Consider the following 21,890-nt stretch of genomic DNA (forward strand, 5'->3'; position numbering starts at 1 on the left):
TACTTTAGTCAAAAAAACACAAATAATTTGTTTAGAAATTTAAACAAAACAAGGGAATATATTTCCAATAAAATACACAATATATATGAAAAGCAATTAAGCTATTCAAAAAACTAAACACTTCTCTGTTGAATCTGTTTGGTGTGCACGTGTGACCGATGTCGCAGATGGAAATTGAATGGAAGAATATGGGCAAACAGGGGTATATGTCCGGACCAGTGAGAATACGTTTATTTTTAGTTGGGATTTTCCATCTGACCTATGACGCAATTGGGGTTACACTCAGAATTTATGATGGTAACGTATTTATAGCTATAAAAATTGATATGTTTATACAGGGAGATAATCCACAAACATTGATATGTAGATAAAAAAACAGGGAGATAACCCACAAACTTTGATATGTTTATAAGAAACTGGGAGATAACCCACAAACATTGATATGTTTATACAGGGAGATAACCCACTAACATTGATATGTTTATACAGGGAGATAACCCACACACATTGATATGTTTATAAGAAAAGGGGAGATAACACTCAAACATTGATGTTTATAAGAAACAGGGACATAACCCACAAACTTTGATATGTTAATACAGGGAGATAACCCACAATAGTGTACCAATAAAGTATTTTTAAGTGATACATACATGTATATTTTACATATATCAGGCTTAAACAATTAAATATGATTCATAGTTATTTTTCACAGATGCTTTAGATGATGGCACAACCTTATGTATAAATTAGGCTGACCTCAGCGGTACATTCATCAGTATTTATCTAATTAGTATGTATCGTATTTTTTAAGATTGCATAAAAAAAATCAATCCATAAAGACTGTCTCGTTGATCTTCACGGTGTTGCGGTATTTATCAGTATTTATCTAATTAGTATGTATTGTATAATTTTTTTTTTTTTAAGGGAACAAAACAAATTAATCCATAAAGACTGCCTCGTTTATCTTCACGGTGTTGTAGTATTGTATTCACCTTTAGTGTGGGAGGTGGTGGGTTTAAACCAAAGATCTTCATTGTGTTGTGGTATTGTGTTAACCTTTAGTGTGGGAGGTGATGGGTTCCAATACTGCTGACCTAAACTTCCATTACATTTCTCTGCCTTCCGCACTTGGTTTCGTATATTTTCTTCCCCATTACATTTCTCCGCCTACTGCGCTTGGTTTCGTATTTACTATTTTACATACAAACTGGAATCTGCATGTATTATCATGTGTAGTAATCAACCGGGAACCAGTTTACATACCTCCGGTCCTTCTTATTACCAAAAAGATCGAAGTGTACCAACCAATGTAGTTAAGATACTCATAAATCTATTTTTATAACTATTGATTATGTGAAGAAAAACTAAAACATTGTTAAAACATTAAAGATATATAATTAATCGGGGAATACTTGATAGTCTTTTCGTTTTACAAACAACTGCCTTTTTTATAAGAAAATATAATATGTCCTTGTTGGTCCACTTTCTACTGGTTATAAGACAGATCGAAGTACCGGAAGTCCATCTTTGTTTACAAAGTTACACCTGTAGAGTCTGTAACAGACTGTATCTGTATGACATGTGAATAAATTGTCGATATAGATGCTTGCTTTAATACAACGGTTTGAGAAAGCGCTGCCGATTTATTGGCGGGGCGGGAGAACAGATTTGAAGCTCTCTACGTTTGATGCCTGCACAACAGTGTCGTCATAGCTGATTCGGGGCGATCACTGTCTTACAAAGGATGAGTTTGCATAATGTACGGTGTTTTATTTAGTGGAATGTCAATAAACTCACTGTAAGAATTATTCCTCACTTGCTTTTCCATTGTTTTCCACAATAATTGTTGCGTGGTATTCTTTGAATTTCTGGTTCTCTTTGGACATGCTTTTTTGAGGAATTTGTCTGGTTCAATCTTATATAGCGTAAATCAGCCCCTCGACTACTTTTTACATAAATACTAACTTTGGCTTCAACTCCTTGTTCGTCCTTGTCTGGAGATCTTGTTGAAGTTCCAGTTTGGCAAGCATTTTGGAGACTTATCCATCCTCTCTTGACTTGTAATCTCTGGTGATAAATTTTGCCGCTTGACATGTTTTATTTTGTTACCGGGTAGGGGTCCCATACTATGGTTCCATATTAAATAATGAGATCAATTCCTAAAAGTCTAGTTCATTATCCAATCTGACACAAATTTCAATAACTGGAATGCCACCCAAGTTGAATATATGGTGACCCACTATAACAGCATAATTACTTGGAATTGTGTTTAATACCATGATGGTTCAAAAGCATAAACTTAAATGGAGACAGAAATTTGACATGAAAGATTTTGGATTAGTGTAAATTAAAAATTAGCTTACTATGATATATGGTTAAAGAATGAATCTCAAATTGAGCAGAGTAAAAAATCAAAGGAGTATCCCTATTTGTCTAATCTTCAAGGTGAAATAAAACAAGTATAACAATATTATGCTATTGTATAAATCTACAGAAATAGAATTTGCTTCAAGTAACAGAAATAACTATGTCACTATAGTAACTTATTTAATGAGTATGTGGGTAATTAGTCCTTTATAAACATATGACCTCGGGAGCATTATTTACTATTTCTATTTACTGTTCTGATATTATTTTTTTTTACTATCAATGTGTCACACTTCGCATTCAAAATTAAAAAAAATAATGAAAACATCAGTATAAAAACGTTAAAAATTGAATAAGAATGCAAAGTCATATGTTATAGGACTAGTGGGGTATAAGAGCTTGTTACAACAGGCTCTTCATAATCATTTGGTTTGAAAGGATACTAGTCCACTTGTATTTTTGTCCGTCTGATGAGTTAAGCCTTTTTCAACTGATTTTTATAGTTCGTTCTTATGTTGTACTGTTATACCACTGTCCCAGGTTAGAGGCAGGGTTGGGATCCCGCTAACATGTTTAACCCCACCACATTATTTATGTATGTGCCTGTCCCAAGTCAGGAGCCTGTAATTCAGTGGTTGTCGTTTGTTTATGTGTTACATATTTGTTTTTCCTTCATATTTTTACATAAATAAGGCTGTTAGTTTTCTCGTTTGAATTGTTTTACATTGTCTCATCGGGGCCTTTTATAACTGACTAAGTGGTATGGGCTTTGCTCATTGTCGAAGGCCATACGGTGACCTACAGTTGTTAATGTCTGTGGCATTTTGGTCTTTTGTGGATAGTTGTCTCATTATAGCAATCATACCACATCTTCTTTTTTTATAGAAGTCTGTATTCTTGATTTAGAAAAATGTAATTGCAAGAAAAAAATTACACATTACTTAGAGTACTTTAGATCATTCAGGTAGTCTTTATTTAGTATGTACAAAAGAACAGCCAGTAGCCATTGGATATTGTAGATCATTTAAATAGTCTTGACCTTTTTATTAGTACAAAAGAACAGCTAGTAATCATTGGATATTGTAGATCATTTTAGTATTCTTGATCACCTATTTATTTGTACCAAAAAAAAACCCAGCCAGTAGTCATTGGATACTGTAGATCATTCAGGTAGTCTTGACCTATTTATTTGTACAAAAAAGAAACCAGCCAGTAGTCATTGGATACTGTAGATCATTCAGGTAGTCTTTACTCTTGATCTGTTCATTTGTATTAAAAAAAACAGTCAGTTGTCATCTTCACTTCACACACGCATATATGAATATCAATTATATGCTTACGAGACATGTTGCATTGTTAAACTATTTACGGTATGTGAAAATCAAGACTTGCATAAAAAATATCCCAATATTAGAGGCAGTGGCGTCATTTTTCCTCAGAGCTCTACTTTTGTTAAATAAATTGGAAACAAAAAATAACATGACATGATTACAAAAAATGAAGTGCATTTGTTAATGAAAACAAAACAAAACATTGCAATCATTACAATGTGAGTTGCTTAAAGAGTTTTTTAAGAAGTTACTTGTGGTGTATGAATGATAGATTGGATGTTAATGTCAATGAGACCGCAACTATACAATGAAAGAGGTCAACATTGTATTCAACCATTGAAAACTATCTTTAAATTAGAACTATCACTGAGTGTGTACTTATTAATGAGCAACACAAGTGCCACATGTGGAGCACCTGAGATAACCCCAAACTTTTGATGGGTTTCCCGCTCAGTCTTCAATTAATTTTGTGTTTTGTGTACTGTTGTTTGTCTTTTTCTTTTTTATCCATATTTTTATTTTGAACATCTAATTATTTGTATTTATTAGATCCGTGTCCAGTCAATGTGATCCTTGTCCAGTCAAGTTACTATTATAGTCAATGTGATCCATGTCCAGCCAAGTTGTTATTATAGGTAAGTGTACATTTTATTTGAACTATATAGGATCATTTACTATTGAAATTTGTTTCAAATGTAAAATGTTCAAACTCTATAGGGGAAGATAATGTGAAATGTTCAAACTCTATAAGGGGAGATAATGAAAAATGTTCAAACTCTATAAGCATGGTAAGGGATGATAATGTAAAATGTTCAAACTCTATAGGGGGAGATAATGTAAAATATTCAAACTCTGTAAGGGGAGATAATGTTAAATGTTCAAACTATAAGAGGAGATAAGCTAAGGTGGCAGAAACCAGTTATTTTACAATAAATCTTTAGAATTTCATGGATTTATGATTTTATTTTCTTGAAAATTCATTCAAGCTTATATACAAATAAAATGTATGGTTTCAAGGAACCAAGATGTGTGCGTGCTTATGTAAATATATAGAAAACCTTTAAATGTGGGTGTCTGTCCAGCATGGAGATTTAAAAATTTATAAATGCATTGTAAATAAGGCAAAAAATGTGATGCTCTGATACCAATCTATTGCTCACCTGCAGAATCCTGCTAAAAGCCGACAAGAATTTTAGGCAAAATTCAAGAGATAAAGGACATGAAGGATATTTAGTGAATTAGAGCCTTGTCCGAACCTATCCTTACCATCAAATTCTCAAGATATTTTTGTTTACAAAAAAATGAATATTTTCACTACTTTGATTGGATGCTGTCAAGTGAGGAGACCACAATTTTGACATCTGATTGGACCCATGTGTGAAGGAAATCCCCAACCTGTGTATGCAACTACTTACTTGTGTAGTATACTAGCCTAGAATTTACATTCAATTATTTTTTTAGTCCACATGATGCAATTATATACCTCAATGCTTTACTATAACACAATTTCTGCGTGGGACACATGTTCTGGTACACCAAAACTGGTACCTGCTACCTAAAATGTTTAAACTCTATAAGGGGAGATAATGTAAAATATTCAAACTCTATAAGGGGAGATAATCACTATATAGTTTTTACATTCAAAATACCACCAATGTTTTTATAGTAAACAAGACACAAAGAATGTGATAACATCATTACAATGTTATTTGTCTTCAAATATAAGCATTGAACTTGTGCTATAGAAAAATAAAGTGAGATATATGTCAATGACAGCAACCAAACAAAGCAAGAATGGAGATGTTTACAAGTCAATATATAGTCAACGATGCAAAAATAACCTCATATGATAAGGTCTTCATTTTCATGAAGCGGGCCATTAAATTTAGGATTTATTCATGTTAATGAAATAATTGCACATTATACCTTTTTATCCCACCACGGGTAAATTATGACGCGATTGGTTTAACGCCGTCACATGGTGACCCCCTATGGATCTGTATGGTGTTAGTAAATTTCATATGGGTTCATGACGTCTGTCTATTTTTAATGGTGACGTCATCTATTGATGTTGTTGTATTTCATTGTTTATTTTTATACAAAACGCAGCAGGAAAAGTCCCATGTGCGATAAATTCGTTATATCGTATATATGGTTCACTACTTACCCCCTTCGGCCTCAGCCTCTATGGATTTTACTCACCCTCTATGGATCCGTAGGGGGTCAATAGCGAACCATTTAACTTATAACTGTAAGTTTATTTTATTGAAACAGGGAGATAACACACACACATTGATATGTTTATAAGAAACATTCATAACAAGTACGAATGAAGTATTTTTTAGTCATACTTCAATTTTACATATATATCGTGCTTAAACAAGTAATCAGATTTATAGTTATTTTTCACAGATGCTTTAGATGATGACACAACCTAACTTATAAATTAGGCTGACCTCAGAGGTACATTCATCAGTATTTATTTATTAGTATGTATTGTATAAGAGAACAAAACAAATCAATCCATAACGACTGCCTCGTTGATCTTCATGGTGTTGTGTGTTGTGTTAACTTTTAGTGTGGGAGGTGGTGGGTTTGAACCGTGAACAGTTCAACCAAAGACTTGAAAATTAATATTTGCTGCTTCTCCAAAATGAGGTAAATCAATACAGAGTAAATAGTTTTCACATCTGACATACAGCCACTTCCTGTTTTCACATCTGTCATACAGCCACTTCCTGCTTTCACATCTGCCATACAGCCAATTCCTGTTTTCACATCTGCCATACAGTCACTTCCTGTTTTCACATCTGCCATACAGCCACCTCCTGTATGGATCTGTATGGGGTTAGTAAATTTCATATGGGTTCATGACGTCTGTCTATTTTTAATGGTGACGTCATCTATTGATGTTGTTGTATTTCATTGTTTATTTTTATACAAAACGCAGCAGGAAAAGTCCCATGTGCGATAAATTCGTTATATCGTATATATGGTTCACTACTTACCCCCTTCGGCCTCAGCCTCTATGGATTTTACTCACCCTCTATGGATCCGTAGGGGGTCAATAGCGAACCATTTAACTTATAACTGTAAGTTTATTTTATTGAAACAGGGAGATAACACACACACATTGATATGTTTATAAGAAACATTCATAACAAGTACGAATGAAGTATTTTTTAGTCATACTTCAATTTTACATATATATCGTGCTTAAACAAGTAATCAGATTTATAGTTATTTTTCACAGATGCTTTAGATGATGACACAACCTAACTTATAAATTAGGCTGACCTCAGAGGTACATTCATCAGTATTTATTTATTAGTATGTATTGTATAAGAGAACAAAACAAATCAATCCATAACGACTGCCTCGTTGATCTTCATGGTGTTGTGTGTTGTGTTAACTTTTAGTGTGGGAGGTGGTGGGTTTGAACCGTGGACAGTTCAACCAAAGACTTGAAAATTGATATTTGCTGCTTCTCCAAAATGAGGTAAATCAATACAGAGTAAATAGTTTTCACATCTGACATACAGCCACTTCCTGTTTTCACATCTGTCATACAGCCACTTCCTGCTTTCACATCTGCCATACAGCCAATTCCTGTTTTCACATCTGCCATACAGTCACTTCCTGTTTTCACATCTGCCATACAGCCACTTCCTGTTTTCACATCTGTCATACAGCCACTTCCTGTTTTCACATCTGCCATACAGCCACTTCCTGTTTTCACATCTGCCATACAGCCACTTCCTGTTTTCATATCTGTCATACAGCCACTTCCTGTTTTCACATCTGCCATACAACCACTTCCTGTTTTCACATCTGTCATACAGTCACTTCCTGTTTTCACATCTGTCATACAACCACTTCCTGTTTTCACATCTGCCATACAGCCACTTCCTGTTTTCACATCTGCCATACATCCACTTCCTGTTTTCACATCTGTCATACAGCCACTTCCTGTTTTCACATCTGTCATACAGCCACTTCCTGTTTTCACATCTGTCATACAGCCACTTCCTGTCTTTACATCTGCCATACAGTCACTTCCTGTTTTCACATCTGCCATACAGTCACTTCCTGTTTTCACATCTGTAATACATCCACTTCCTGTTTTCACATCTGTCATACATCCACTTCCTGTTTTCACATCTGTCGTACAGCCACTTCCATTGGTTGATAGTTCGAACTTATACAACACTCATTGTACAATGAAAATTACTTTTTCTTGGCTTCTATGGAAGGGAATGATTTTATTTTTGATGAGCAGCTTGAAAATGTTGATTTGTAGAATGTTAGCAATTTTTATGCCCCATTTATGGGAATGTTTTTTGATCTGTGGTTCCGTCTGTTCGTCTGATATTTCGTCCGTTGGTCCGTCTGTCCTGCTTCAGGTTAAAGTTTTTGATGAACTTGAAGTCCAATCAACTTGAAACTTACTACACATGTTCCTTATGATATGATATTTCTAATTTTAATTCCAAATTAGAGATTTTCCCATTTCACGGTCCACTGAACATAGAGAATTATAATGCGGATGGGGCATCCATGTACTTAGGACACATTCATGTTGTTTATGCTGTGCAACTTCTTTCTGTTACCCAATAGTTTGAAATTATTCAAATTCATTGTATAAAGAAAATGTTCATGAAAGTTCATGTGATGAATAACAATGATACATGTATCCCTAGACTAAAGCATAATGATATAAACAATTACAGTTTGTCAGACAGCCTTCAACAATGAGCAAAACCAATACCATATAATAATTAGGAGTTGTGGTATGATTAACAATGATACAATTATTCCTAGACCATAGGACAAAGGTATAAACAATTACAATTCGTCTAATAGCCTTCAACAATGAGCAAAACCCATACCATATAATAATTAGGAGTTGTGGTATGATTAACAATGATGCAATTATTCCTAGACTATAGGACAAAGGTATAAACAATTACAGATCGTCCAACAGCCTTCAATAATGAGTAAAACCCATGCCATATATTAATTAGGAGTTGTGGTATGATTAACAATGATACAATTATTCCTAGACCATAGGACAAAGGTATAAACAATTACAATTCGTCTAATAGCCTTCAACAATGAGCAAAACCCATACCATATGATAATAAGGAGGTGTGGTATGAATAACAATGATACAATTATCCTAGACCATAGGACAGGTACAAACAATGGCAGGTTGTCCAACAGCCTTCAACAATGAGCAAAACTGATACCATATGATAATAAGGAGTTGTGGTATGATTAACAATAAAACAATTATTCCTAGACCATAGGACAGAGGTATAAACAATGGCAGGTTGTTCAACAGCCTTCAACAATGAGCAAAACTGATACCATATGATAATAAGGAGTTGTGGTATGATTAACAATGATACAATTATTCCTAGACCATAGGACAAAGGTATAAACAATTACAGGTCGTCTAATAGCCTTCAACAATGAGCAAAACCCATACCATATAATCATCTATTAAAAGCCTTGGTATGATAAAATGTGAAACATTTCAAAAGAAAAAAAATCAACAGCCTACTTTGTACAACAATGAAGGAAAACCAAATATGGTACACAGCCTCTAACTAAATCCACTATGTTATAGGTCCTGTGCATACAGAATAAAAAAACAAACAATTGAATTTAATTTGACAGTTCTAGTTGATTATAAATTGTTGATAGTGTTTTAAGAAACAGTTACTTGATATTTTTTATGTGTTTCTTAAAGCTGGTAAAAATATTTTTTGAAATTCTTAGATCTGGGAAAGTGCAATAGATGTTCTGGTGTTCGATGGAAAGAGTCACACCCTGCTTGTAGAATACATTTGTACATCATTTAGGTATGTGATCAGATCTTCAAGGTTTTTAGTTCAGTTCATTAACTTCTAATAGTTATGATAGTGCAGAAAAGTTGAGATAAATGACTGTTTCAATGCTATTATTATTTAATTAAAATTAGTATCTAAAATATTAGGTCAGTATATTACATCCAATAATGATCAGGTATTTTTAATTGGCAGTAACTATAATACATGTACCTCAATGATAACTAAACAGTATATATTGAATATAATTTTTCTTTTCTATTTTTAGGATATAATGGAGGATTGGAATGAGGTAAGATTTACCTAATAGTCCCCTTGTCATGTTTGGTTTTGTTCCCCATTATTGTACAATTAGATACAAGTATGTGATAATTTAAGATAAAAACTAGAATTCTAGGTGAACTACAAAACTAAGTATACTGATCGAAGAAAACAGATCGAACAAAAAATACAAAACAATTGCTAATAAATAATAGCAGAAATCCTCTTAATTGTGTTATCCATCTAGGAATTACACGGTTGACACTTATCTTCTACTCATAACATGAGTGACACTTACTTGTCTTATCTTCTACTCATTACATGGGTGACACTTGGTGGTTTTATCTTCTACTCATTACACGGGTGACACTTAATTGTCATCTTCTACTCATTACAAGGGTGACACTTAATTGTCTTTTCTTCTACTCATAACATGGCTGACACTTAATCATCTTATCTTCTACTCATTACACGGCTGACAATTAATCGTCTTATCTTCTACTCATTACACAGGTGACACTTGATCTTATCTTCTACTCATAACATGAGTGACACTTAATTGACTTATCCTCTTCTCATTACAAAGGTGATACTTAATCGTCTTATCTTCTACTCATTACAAAGGTGACACTTAATCGTCTTATCTTCTACTCATTACACAGGTGACACTTAATTGTCTTATCTTCTACTCATTACACAGGTGACACTTTATCGTCTTATATTCTACTCATAAATATACGCATATATTCCAATTACATGCTATTTAAGGAACTCCTCTCTGTCTGAATGTTACATGAAGTAAGAATACTACTGATTTATGTAGTCATTGGGTTTAAATTAGCGGTGGTCCTAGATCTGAGACCTATCAGATTAGCGTTCGGACTTCGGATTTGGTTATTAGCTGCATCCGTCAGACTTTTAATTTTCAAGTTTTAGAAAACATTTGTATCGAATTACTGTTTAAACACTTTGTTATAACTTCTAAATTGATGTGGTAATGAGTCACGATAAATTAGCTTTGTGATTAAATTTATTTTTAACTTAGTAATCTACTTCCTGGTTCATTAATAGTACAGCGTGTCAGATGACAATTTTATTGGTGCTTTTGTCAAGTTCGTGTTCTTCATATTAACGCATGTGGTTGTCAACGTTGCTAAACCATGAGTTTGTTTTGCTTAAGCATCACGTCTTCTTAGAGAAAAACAGGTGAGGCCGATGAAATTCTGGCTACTTTGGGTGTAGCTAAACTAAAGAAGCAATGACAGTTTAAACAAGGATAAAAGATATGATCGCGAAAAATGTAAGCAAAAATTTAAGTCTCATTGGCAGAAAGATCACCATTGGCTCCAATTTGGAGAAGCTTCCTGAACCATGACCTGTAATTATAAAATACCTAACCCACTCTGATAGGCATAGTGCTTTAGTGAGAGGGTCACAAAATCTTTAAAATTGATCCAATCAAAAGTCAATGTTTGGACCTTTCATCCTAAGGTGTGGACCTTCCACTTTACTGTTATTAAGGTCCAGGACTTTTCAGGGAAAAATGTTGATTTGAACCACTGAATCATTGCTTTACAGAAGAATAAAATTGAGAATGGAAATGGGGAATGTGTCAAAGAGACAACAACCCGACAATAGAAAAAATAACAGCAGAAAGTCACCAATAGGTCTTCAATGTAGCGAGAAATTCCTGCACCCGGAGGCGTCCCTCAGCTGGCCACTAAACAAATTTATACTAGTTCAGTGATAATTAACGCCACACTAATTTCCCAAAAGAAGAATACATATAAATTATTACCTGATTTAACAGTAAGGACATTCATTACAATCTATTAAATGTAATTTCTATGTTTTACTTACAGAAACTTGTTACAGCTGCTAGGGAGGGAGATAAAGAAGCCTTAAAATTGTGCTTACAGAATGATGTAGAAATTGATTATCAAGGAGTAAGTGAAAAAGTCACATTCAAAACTACCTTATTTTAATACTTTATAGAAAAATCATTTTAAGATACGTCATCTGATGGTACAATAAACATGATAAAAGACACAAAACTACAGGTTACTTGAAAATAAAGCACAGTGAAACAGTGTAAAACTACATGTTACTTCAAAATACAGGATATTGTACATAAACACACCACAACAATTGACTTTAGAACATAACAGATTGTACACCAGCAGTATAAAACACACAACTACAAGTTTCTTCAGAACAGAACAGATTGTACACCAGCAGTATAAAACACACAACTACAAGTTACTTCAGAACATAACAGATTGTACACCAGCAGTATAAAACACATAATTGCAAGTTACTTCAGAACATAACAGATTGTACACCAGCAGTATAAAACACACAACTACAAGTTACTTCAGAACATAACAGATTGTACACCAGCAGTATAAAACACATAATTGCAAGTTACTTCAGAACATAACAGATTGTACACCAGCAGTATAAAACACACAACTACAAGTTACTTCAGAACATCACAGATTGTACACCAGCAGTATAAAACACACAACTGCAAGTTAGTTCAGAACATAACAGATAGTACACCATCAGTATAAAACATACAACTACAAGTTAGTTCAGAACATAACAGATTGTACACCAGCAGTATAAAACATACAACTACAAGTTAGTTCAGAACATAACAGATTGTACACCAGCAGTATAAAACATACAACTACAAGTTAGTTTAGAACATAACAGATTGTACACCAGCAGTATAAAACACACAACTACAAGTAACTTCAGAACATAACAGATTGTACACCAGCAGTATAAAACACACAACTACAAGTTACTTCAGAACATAACAGAATGTACACCAGCAGTATAAAACACACAACTACAAGTTACTTCAGAACATAACAGATTGTACACCAGCAGTATAAAACACATAATTGCAAGTTACTTCAGAACATAACAGATTGTACACCAGCAGTATAAAACATACAACTACAAGTTAGTTCAGAACATAACAGATTGTACACCAGCAGTATAAAACACACAACTACAAGTTACTTCAGAACATAACAGATTCAGAACATAACAGATTGTACACCAGCAGTATAAAACACATAATTGCAAGTTAGTTCAGAACATAACAGATTGTACAGCAGCAGTATAAAACACACAACTACAAGTTACTTCAGAACATAACAGATTGTACATAAGCAGTATAATACACATAATTGCAAGTTACTCCAGAACATAACAGATTGCACACCAGCAGTATAAAACACATAATAGCAAGTTACTTCAGAACATAACAGATTGTACACCAGCAGTATAAAACACATAATTACAAGTTTACTTCAGCACATAACAGATTGTACATTAGCAGTATAAAACACACAACTACAAAATACTTCAGAACAAAACAGATTGTACATTAGCAGTATAAAACGCACAACTACAGCTTATTTCATAACAAAACAGATTGAACATAAACAGTATAAAACACACAACTGCAAGTTACTTCACAAAACAACAGATTGTACATTAGCAGTATAAAACACATAACTACATGTTACTTCTGAACATAATATACAAATATATCTGTATCGAAACTGATATATATATCATTATACTGAATTCAATACTAAATCAAAATCTGTTTTTAATTTAACAGTTTTAGTGAGAGAAAAAAAATGCATAAAGGTATTTTTTTTAAATAATTGTTTTTGTTTGTTTTGAATTATAGTTGAAAAAATTCTTACTTTGAATATTTACAAGAACATGTTTTACACCAAGGTTTTACAGCGGAAGTAAAACAAATATCACACATGTATGTTATTGCTTCACTTTGACCACATTCCTTAATATATACAAAATTATGTTGTTAATTAGACAGGTTGAATGGACAACAAATATTTGTAATAATTATATAAAGTGGGGTCTCATTTTGTTTGTCTCCTTGTACTAAATCAGGAAATGTAACTATTTTTCATATTTCTTTGAAAAAGTTACTTTTTAAAAAAATAATCATTATTCTGAATCATGTTAATCAGACAGATTTAATCATTATATCAACAAATACTTGTTAGGATTATATAAAGTGAGATGTCATTTTACTTAGAGAATTGTAATGAATCCATTGATGTAAATATTTTATTCATTTCTTAAAAAAAAATTAAAAAAAATAACATTACAGTTCTGATGGAAGTTTTGACATCTCACAAAAAAAAACATGTTTATTTATTGTTTATGATCAATATAAATACAAGTGTGACTGGTCATTTTATTCAGTTTTGACCACTGATTCATGTGATATATATTTTGTTTATATTTATTACACAACATTGTCCAGTTTATCAGACAAGTTTTGATGTCAGTTGTATTATTCCAGGGAGATGGACGGACAGCATTAATGTTTGCTGCCGAGGGAGGACACCTGGAGATCTGTAGACTCCTCATTGATACAGGATGTAAGATCGACATCACAGATGTATGTTATCTACTTAGTCTGATCACATTACTATTAATCTACACTAATTCCTGTTGTTAATTAGACAAGTTTAATTAACAAATATGTGTAAGAATCATATAAAGTGGGGTCTCATTTTGTTTGTTTTGTTCTACTGAATCCATTGATATAATTATTTCACACATTTCTTGAAAAATTTTTTTTTTTAAGATATCAGGTTTAATGGAAGTTTTGACATTTCACAACAAAACATGTTTATTTATTGTTTATATACAATATAAATACAAGTGTGACTGGTCATTGTATTCAGTTTTGACCACTGATTCATGTGATATATATTTTGTTTATATTTATTACACAACATTGTCCAGTTTATCAGACAAGTTTTGATGTCAGTTGTATTATTCCAGGAGTATGGACAGACAGCATTAATGTTTGCTGCCAGGGGAGGACACCTGGAGATCTGTAGTCTCCTCATTGATACAGGATGTAAGATCGACATCACAGAAACAGTATGTTATCTACTTAGTCTGATCACATTACTATTAATCTACACTAAATCATGTTGTTAATTAGACAGGTTTAATGAACAAATATTTGTAATAATTATATCAAGTGGGGTCTCATTTTACTCGTATTATTGTTCTGAATCAGAAAATATTACTTTGTCATGTTTCTTTGAAAAAATATTTTATTAAAATGAATTATTATACTGAATCTACACTTAATTCCTGTTGTTAATCAGACAGTTTTAATAAACAAATATTTGTAAGAATCATATAAAGTGGGGTCTCATTTTGCTTGTTATGTTCTACTGAATCCATTGATATAATTATTTCACACATTTCTTGACAAAAATATTTTTTTAAGATATCAGGTTTAATGGAAGTTTTGACATTTCACAACAAAACATGTTTATTTATTGTTTATGTACAATATAAATACAAGTGTGACTGGTCATTTTATTCAGTTTTGACCACTGATTCATGTGATATATATTTTGTTTATATTTATTACACAACATTGTCCAGTTGATCAGACAAGTTTTGATGTCAGTTGTATTATTCCAGGTTAATGGATTGACAGCATTAATGTGGGCTGTCGATGGAGGACACCTGGAGGTCTGTAGACTCCTCATTGATACAGGATGTAAGATCAACACCACAACAGTATGTTATCTACTTAGTCTGATCACATTACTATTAATCTACACTAAATCATGTTGTTAATTAGACAGGTTTAATGAACAAATATTTGTAATAATTATATCAAGTGGGGTCTCATTTTTCTCGTATTATTGTTCTGAATCAGAAAATATTACTTTGTCATGTTTCTTTGAAAAAATATTTTATTAAAATGAATTATTATACTGAATCTACACTTAATTCCTGTTGTTAATCAGACAGTTTTAATAAACAAATATGTGTAAGAATCATATAAAGTGGGGTCTCATTTTGCTTGTTATGTTCTACTGAATCCATTGATATAATTATTTCACACATTTCTTGAAAAAAATATTTTTTTAAGATATCAGGTTTAATGGAAGTTTTGACATTTCACAACAAAACATGTTTATTTATTGTTTATGTACAATATAAATACAAGTGTGACTGGTCATTTTATTCAGTTTTGACCACTGATTCATGTGATATAAATTTAGTTTATATTTATTACACAACATTGTCCAGTTTATCAGACAAGTTTTGATGTCAGTTGTATTATTCCAGGAGGATGGATGGACAGCATTAATGTGGGCTGCCGATGGAGGACACCTGGAGATCTGTAGACTCCTCATTGATAGAGGATGTAAGATCGACATCACATCAGTATGTTATCTACTTAGTCTGATCACATTACTATTAATCTACACAAAATCATGTTGTTAATTAGACAGGGTTAATGAACAAATATTTGTAATAATTATATCAAGTTGGGTCTCATTTTACTCATATTATTGTTCTTAATTAGAAAATATTACTCCTTTTCATGTTTCTTAAAAAAATATTTTATTAAAATGAATGATTATACTGAATATACACTAATTCCTGTTGTTAATTAGACAGTTTTAATAAACAAATATCTGTAAGAATCATATAAAGTGGGGTCTCATTTTGTTTGTTTTGTTCTACTGAATCCATTGATATAATTATTTTACACATTTCTTGAAAAAAAAATAATTTTAAGATATCAGGTTTAATGGAAGTTTTGACATTTCACCAAAAAAAAACGGTTGTTTATTTGTTGTTTATGATCAATATAAATACAAGTGTGACTGGTCATTGTATTCAGTTTTGACTACTGATTCAAGTGATATATATTTTGTTTATATTTATTAAATAACATTGTCCAGTTTATCAGACAAGTTTTAATGTCAGTTGTAGGATATGTTGTATATTATTGATATTGACAACAAAGTATTGTACATAATAGTTACATGTTATTTTGTTATATTATAGAACCGTGGATACACAGCTTTACATTGGGCTGTTCGGGAGGGATATCTACAGACCACAAGATGTCTGGTAGAACAAGGAGGTGCCAGTCCCTTGATTACAACACATGAGGTAATATTTTATAGTATATAATAGTGTTATCTATTAAGTTATGAATCACTAAAATTATGTATGGTTGGTCAAATGTTTTTTTTCAAGACTTTAGTCTTTTGATCTTTTAAATTTAACTTTAAATATGAAAAAGTTTCATAGAAGGGCGTGGATGGGGTATACATATATATGAGAGTGTGGATGGGGTATACAGATATAGGAGGGTGTGGATGGGGTATACAGATATAGAAGGGTGTGGATGGGGTATACATATATAGAAGGGTGTGGATGGGGTATTATATAGGAGGGTGTGGATGGGGTATACAGCAGGCATGATTCCAGGTGTTTTCAAGTGGGTCCCTTGAACATCAAATTGGGAATTTTTATCCAAATTGGGAATTTTTTATGCATACAATCTGAAACGAAATAATATCATTTTCCTGACCTGTAAAAACGGAAAATGTATATTAAGTTTCACCTGAACACTGCTTGAAGAAATTATTGGATTCAGACCAGGGAAAATGTAATACATGAATACCATGAATACCATTGCACATGATGCACTATCATCTTAACTTTGGTAAACAAGGCATATATACCAGCTAACATAAACCTATGGCACTTAAGCAGTTTAGCTATTTATTCGAATTTCAAATTATCTCAAATTATCCCATAATATATAAGATATCTTATATAACATATTAAATTTTTATAAGATATCTCATTTAATATATGAGATATCTTATATATTTTTTTTTTAAAGATATCGTATATTATATATTATGATATATATAGATTCTACCGCTCCATTGAGTGTAATACGATATTTATCCACTCGAGACAGTTTAAAAATTTTCAAATTTAAAACGCAAGGCTTGCCCAAGCATTTTAAATATTTAAAATTTAACTGTCGAGAGTGGATAAATATCGTATTACACAAATCTGTTTCTCTAATGATTTTCTAACATTATGCAGGCACACTTATTCCTTCTTTTCAAATGATCTGCAAAAAGATGTGTTCTTTCTATATGACGTCATCAGGCATGGTCGCCTTTTTTTTTTGCCGTCACAATGGGAAATTCAGAGGAAAGCAAGAACATTCGACGTCATAATCGGATTTTAACCAATGAAGTACTGATAACAAACGAAACCACAAGTTCATGATTATTTTTTTTTTATACAATGGGTGCAGAAAGGGATAAATTGACGAAGAATTAGAGAAATAAGATATCTTAAATAATCTTTTTTATAAGATATCTTATATAATAAAGAAGATATCTAATATCTATTATAAGATATCTTATATAGTATATAAGATATCTTATATAGTATATAAGATATCTTATAAATCTACTTTATATAATGTATCTTATATATAGTGTATAAGATATATCATTTTGTTTATAAGATATCTTATACAATGTATAAGATATCTGATAAAGAAAACTATATGAGATATCTTATAAACTATAAAAGATATCTCATAAATTTTATAACATATGCATGTAAGATATCTAATAAACTTTATAAGATATCTTATAAACATTATAAGATATCTTACAAACTATATAAGATATCTTATAAAGTTTATGAGATATCTTGAAGTTAGATTAAATAACAAAACGGCTTGCCATATTAACCACTGAAAAAAATCATCCATTCGGTATTTTTTCAATAGATCATCTTTATAATTAGTTATCAAAGGTACCAGAATATAATATAAACTTACCTTGATTCAAATGGATTTCAAATTGAACTGGCCACTTGTCGAATTCAGAAAAGCAATTACAAAAGGTTATATACTTATATTTAAAGCAATAGCACCAGTGAACTTTTGTCTTTTGAGGAAATAGAGCAAAATATAAAATAATTTCTTTTACAAAACAGGTTGTAAGCAAGTTCCATAAATGGCTCTGCTGGGCGATCTGCTTTTATAAGATCGGCGCCCATTAAAATTTATTCATCAATGTTATATCAAAATTTGAATTTGTTCTTTGCCGAGGTCTGCTTTGACACCAATTTTGACAAAAAGCAGGTTTTTGATCAACCTGCTGAGTGATCTACTTTTGGGAATTCAAATACTCCCATAAAATTTTATTCAATTGAATCCGACTGCTAAAATTGTTTACCTCACGTTGACATAATTAAATCGTTGTTAATAAAATGCGATTGTAGTCAGCATTCTTATCCGGATTTTACTACGTTTGACGACAAACTATGAAAAATTATAGTTAATACCGATTTTTATTTTATTTTCCTGAATTGGGAATTTATATTCACATACATTTTTTTGGGGCCGCTGACAGATTTAAGGGCCGCTGAGCGGCCCTAAACTATATAGTGGAATCATCCCTGTGATGTCTCATGAGTTATATTTAATGAAGGAATATAATATGGTATCTGTAAAAACAAAATAAAACACTCAGCTGCTACTAGTACTAATTGTAAGATATATGTAACAAAAGTCTTTTTTGTAGTTTGGCTTAAATTAAAATATTGTTTGTTTGCCCTTTACCGACCGACCCTATAAATTTGTTCAGCTAAAAAATATTTTATTTGTATTTACAAGTAAGATTTTATTTTAATTTATTTTGTCATTCCTACCAAAAATCTTATATTTGTATTTCCCGCTCAAAACTTTTTTACCAGAATCCTCGGGTTTTATCTTTCCTGTATAAGGTCAAGTCCGTTTGGTATCACTTGAGCGTTTGACATGAACACTTGCATTTAGAGTTTCAAATCGATGTTGAAAGCTGAAATCATGATATGACGAAAGTTACTCTGTGTCTTTTTACTTGAAGAGCAGGGTTCATTCAAAATGTTCGTCCAATACAAAATTGTCAACGTGTGCACAAAATATTTGTATCCCGTTATGTTGGGATGGCCTTTGGTGATATGTAGATCAGGATGATTATGTGTACGATGCCTTCGACTAAACTGGTTAGCCGTTCCATCTATAGCTTAGCACCGCGGTCTATATAATTAGAGACAAGAAGAATTTTAGCGACAAGAAGCGTCAAGAAGAATGAATTTAGCAACAAGAAGTGACAAGAAGTGTCAAGAAGAATGAATTTAGCAACAAGAAGCGGCAAGAAGACTATTTAGCGACAAGAAAACTTAAAAAAATTAATTATAAAAATAATTAAAAAAAGGTCCTTTAAACAAACAAAATATTGCTGATGATATATGCTAACTGTCATCAATATTATTCAAATTTAATTTAATTCTGCCAAACATCCTTTTTTGAAAGAAATTGTTCAGACCACAGCCAGGCAAAACAGCAAGTGTTATCTTGACTCATTTATTCATACCTTTCACATTGCTGAAAACAGTGCATACATGATCTTTAACATATGTTGTCTAATAAAAACTATATAATCCCTTTCTTCTTCACAAATGTTTAATTCTATCAATATTATATATAAAAAAAAAATGAAAATCACTTTATTACTACCCATATATATATCTAAAAAAATAAAAAGTTCAATGCTTTTTTTTTATATATTTATTCTAATAATAATTTTTAAAGTTTTCTAGTCGCTAAATAGCCTTCTTTTCGCTTCTTGTCGCTTAATTTATTCTTCTTGTTGCTTCTTGACACTTCTTGTTGCTTCTTGATGCTTCTTGTCACTTATTAGAGAGACCCTCGCACCGAAGTCAGTGTAGCGATAAGTGAACACAACAGGGGTCCAGTTAAGCCTTCGACCAGCATATTATATATATCTGACATGAACCAAAGGTCTGTAAAGTGGACAATATTTGGCAGTAAAATCGCCAAGTTTTTCCATACAGATCATTTATAAATGCAACGTAAGATACGTGACAATTGAGTTTCAAGTCTTGTAGCATTTTTATTGGAAACACAGGCACACACAAAAATTTAAACTCTCTAGGGACTTTTTCTACTAGTAATGTATGTCTGCCTGGACATATTTTACCAGGATAAAGTTATCTCTTACAGAAAACCTTTAGGTCAAGGTAAGCATACGACGGAAGTAGAATTTGAAACTCTTAAAAGTTCCAGGCATATAAACGTTGAAAATATGCTTATTATACTTATAGTCCCAGAAACTTTTTAGCAAAAGCATGAACTTAAACAAAAGCAATACATTTGTACAAACAAAAATTACATCAGGCAGATTTTGTTTCTATAAAATAAAATATTATACCTACCTGCCTACCCATGACAAAATGTACCGAGCTAAGATATTTTTTGGGAAAGAAAAATAAAATATTTTACCTACGTAACCTACCCTGTTTCAAAACATAGGGTCGGAAAAGGGCAAACAAACAATATTTTAATTTAGGCCTTATCAGATGAAAGCAATATAAAGATTTGTCTGTTTTTCAGGGTGAGACTCCATATGATATAGCAGCCAGATGGAAAGAGAGGCAGTATAAAGAAGTGATGGAATACTTACAGGTACATATAGTGATAGATATATATGGTGTTGAATTGCATATGCTTACACTTAGAATGAATCAAATAGAAAATCAGTTACAAAAAATAAATAATATAAACTAAGAAATTAAATGCCACAAAACCAAGATACTTCAGGAGAGATATTTTATAAATTAAACATTCTTTAAGTCTTGAACAAAAAATTTCAAATTCTAATGAAATTATTTGTTATCACGATTTTGATTGAACAACATGATATATTGGAGATCCTAAATTCCACGCTTTAACGGACTTTAACTAAACTTAGTGGAATAGCCTTCATTTTTCAATTCAAGAATTTATTGTTGTGTCTTTTATTTCATTCTAAAGTTTTTCGCATTTATTTTTATCTTGCTTAAAGATATATGGATTGATATTTGGTATATAGTTCCACCATGACAAATTACAGATCCAGTTCAGATTTGGTTCCAGTCTGATGATTTTGTGCAGAGTTTTGTTCCGTGGACTTCGAAAAATTCATGCAAATATTCTGTTTTCCACACTTTTTATATGACGGCAAAAAATTTGCATCGTATAATGCTATGGTGTTGTCGTCGGCGTCGTCCGAAGATTCATTTTGTTTCCAGACAATAACTTTAGTTTAAGTGAATGGAAAGGGGAAAAAATAGGGCAAAAACAAGTATTTTTCTATTT

At 31.9% G+C, this 21,890-nt stretch overlaps 1 protein-coding gene and 1 long non-coding RNA gene across 2 annotated transcripts in view; both read left to right on the forward strand.

Moving 5' to 3' along the window:
* Nucleotides 1–11,762, forward strand: part of LOC134690556 (uncharacterized) — a 29,627-nt gene extending 17,865 nt beyond the window's left edge. The window contains exons 2-5 of the long non-coding RNA XR_010101970.1: nt 4,251–4,336; nt 9,486–9,568; nt 9,822–9,845; nt 11,677–11,762. This is a non-coding gene — a long non-coding RNA (uncharacterized LOC134690556). The remainder of the gene's footprint in view (nt 1–4,250; nt 4,337–9,485; nt 9,569–9,821; nt 9,846–11,676) is intronic.
* A 2,126-nt stretch (nt 11,763–13,888) lies between these two features.
* Nucleotides 13,889–21,890, forward strand: part of LOC134690247 (uncharacterized) — a 50,187-nt gene continuing 42,185 nt past the window's right edge. Inside the window, exons 1-6 of the mRNA XM_063550224.1 lie at nt 13,889–13,927; nt 14,663–14,764; nt 15,323–15,421; nt 15,980–16,078; nt 16,709–16,816; nt 21,147–21,218. Of these exons, the coding sequence (XP_063406294.1) occupies nt 13,889–13,927; nt 14,663–14,764; nt 15,323–15,421; nt 15,980–16,078; nt 16,709–16,816; nt 21,147–21,218 (519 nt within the window). The remainder of the gene's footprint in view (nt 13,928–14,662; nt 14,765–15,322; nt 15,422–15,979; nt 16,079–16,708; nt 16,817–21,146; nt 21,219–21,890) is intronic.

This window comes from Mytilus trossulus, chromosome 11 (assembly GCF_036588685.1).
Source record: "Mytilus trossulus isolate FHL-02 chromosome 11, PNRI_Mtr1.1.1.hap1, whole genome shotgun sequence".
NCBI lineage: Eukaryota > Metazoa > Mollusca > Bivalvia > Mytilida > Mytilidae > Mytilus > Mytilus trossulus.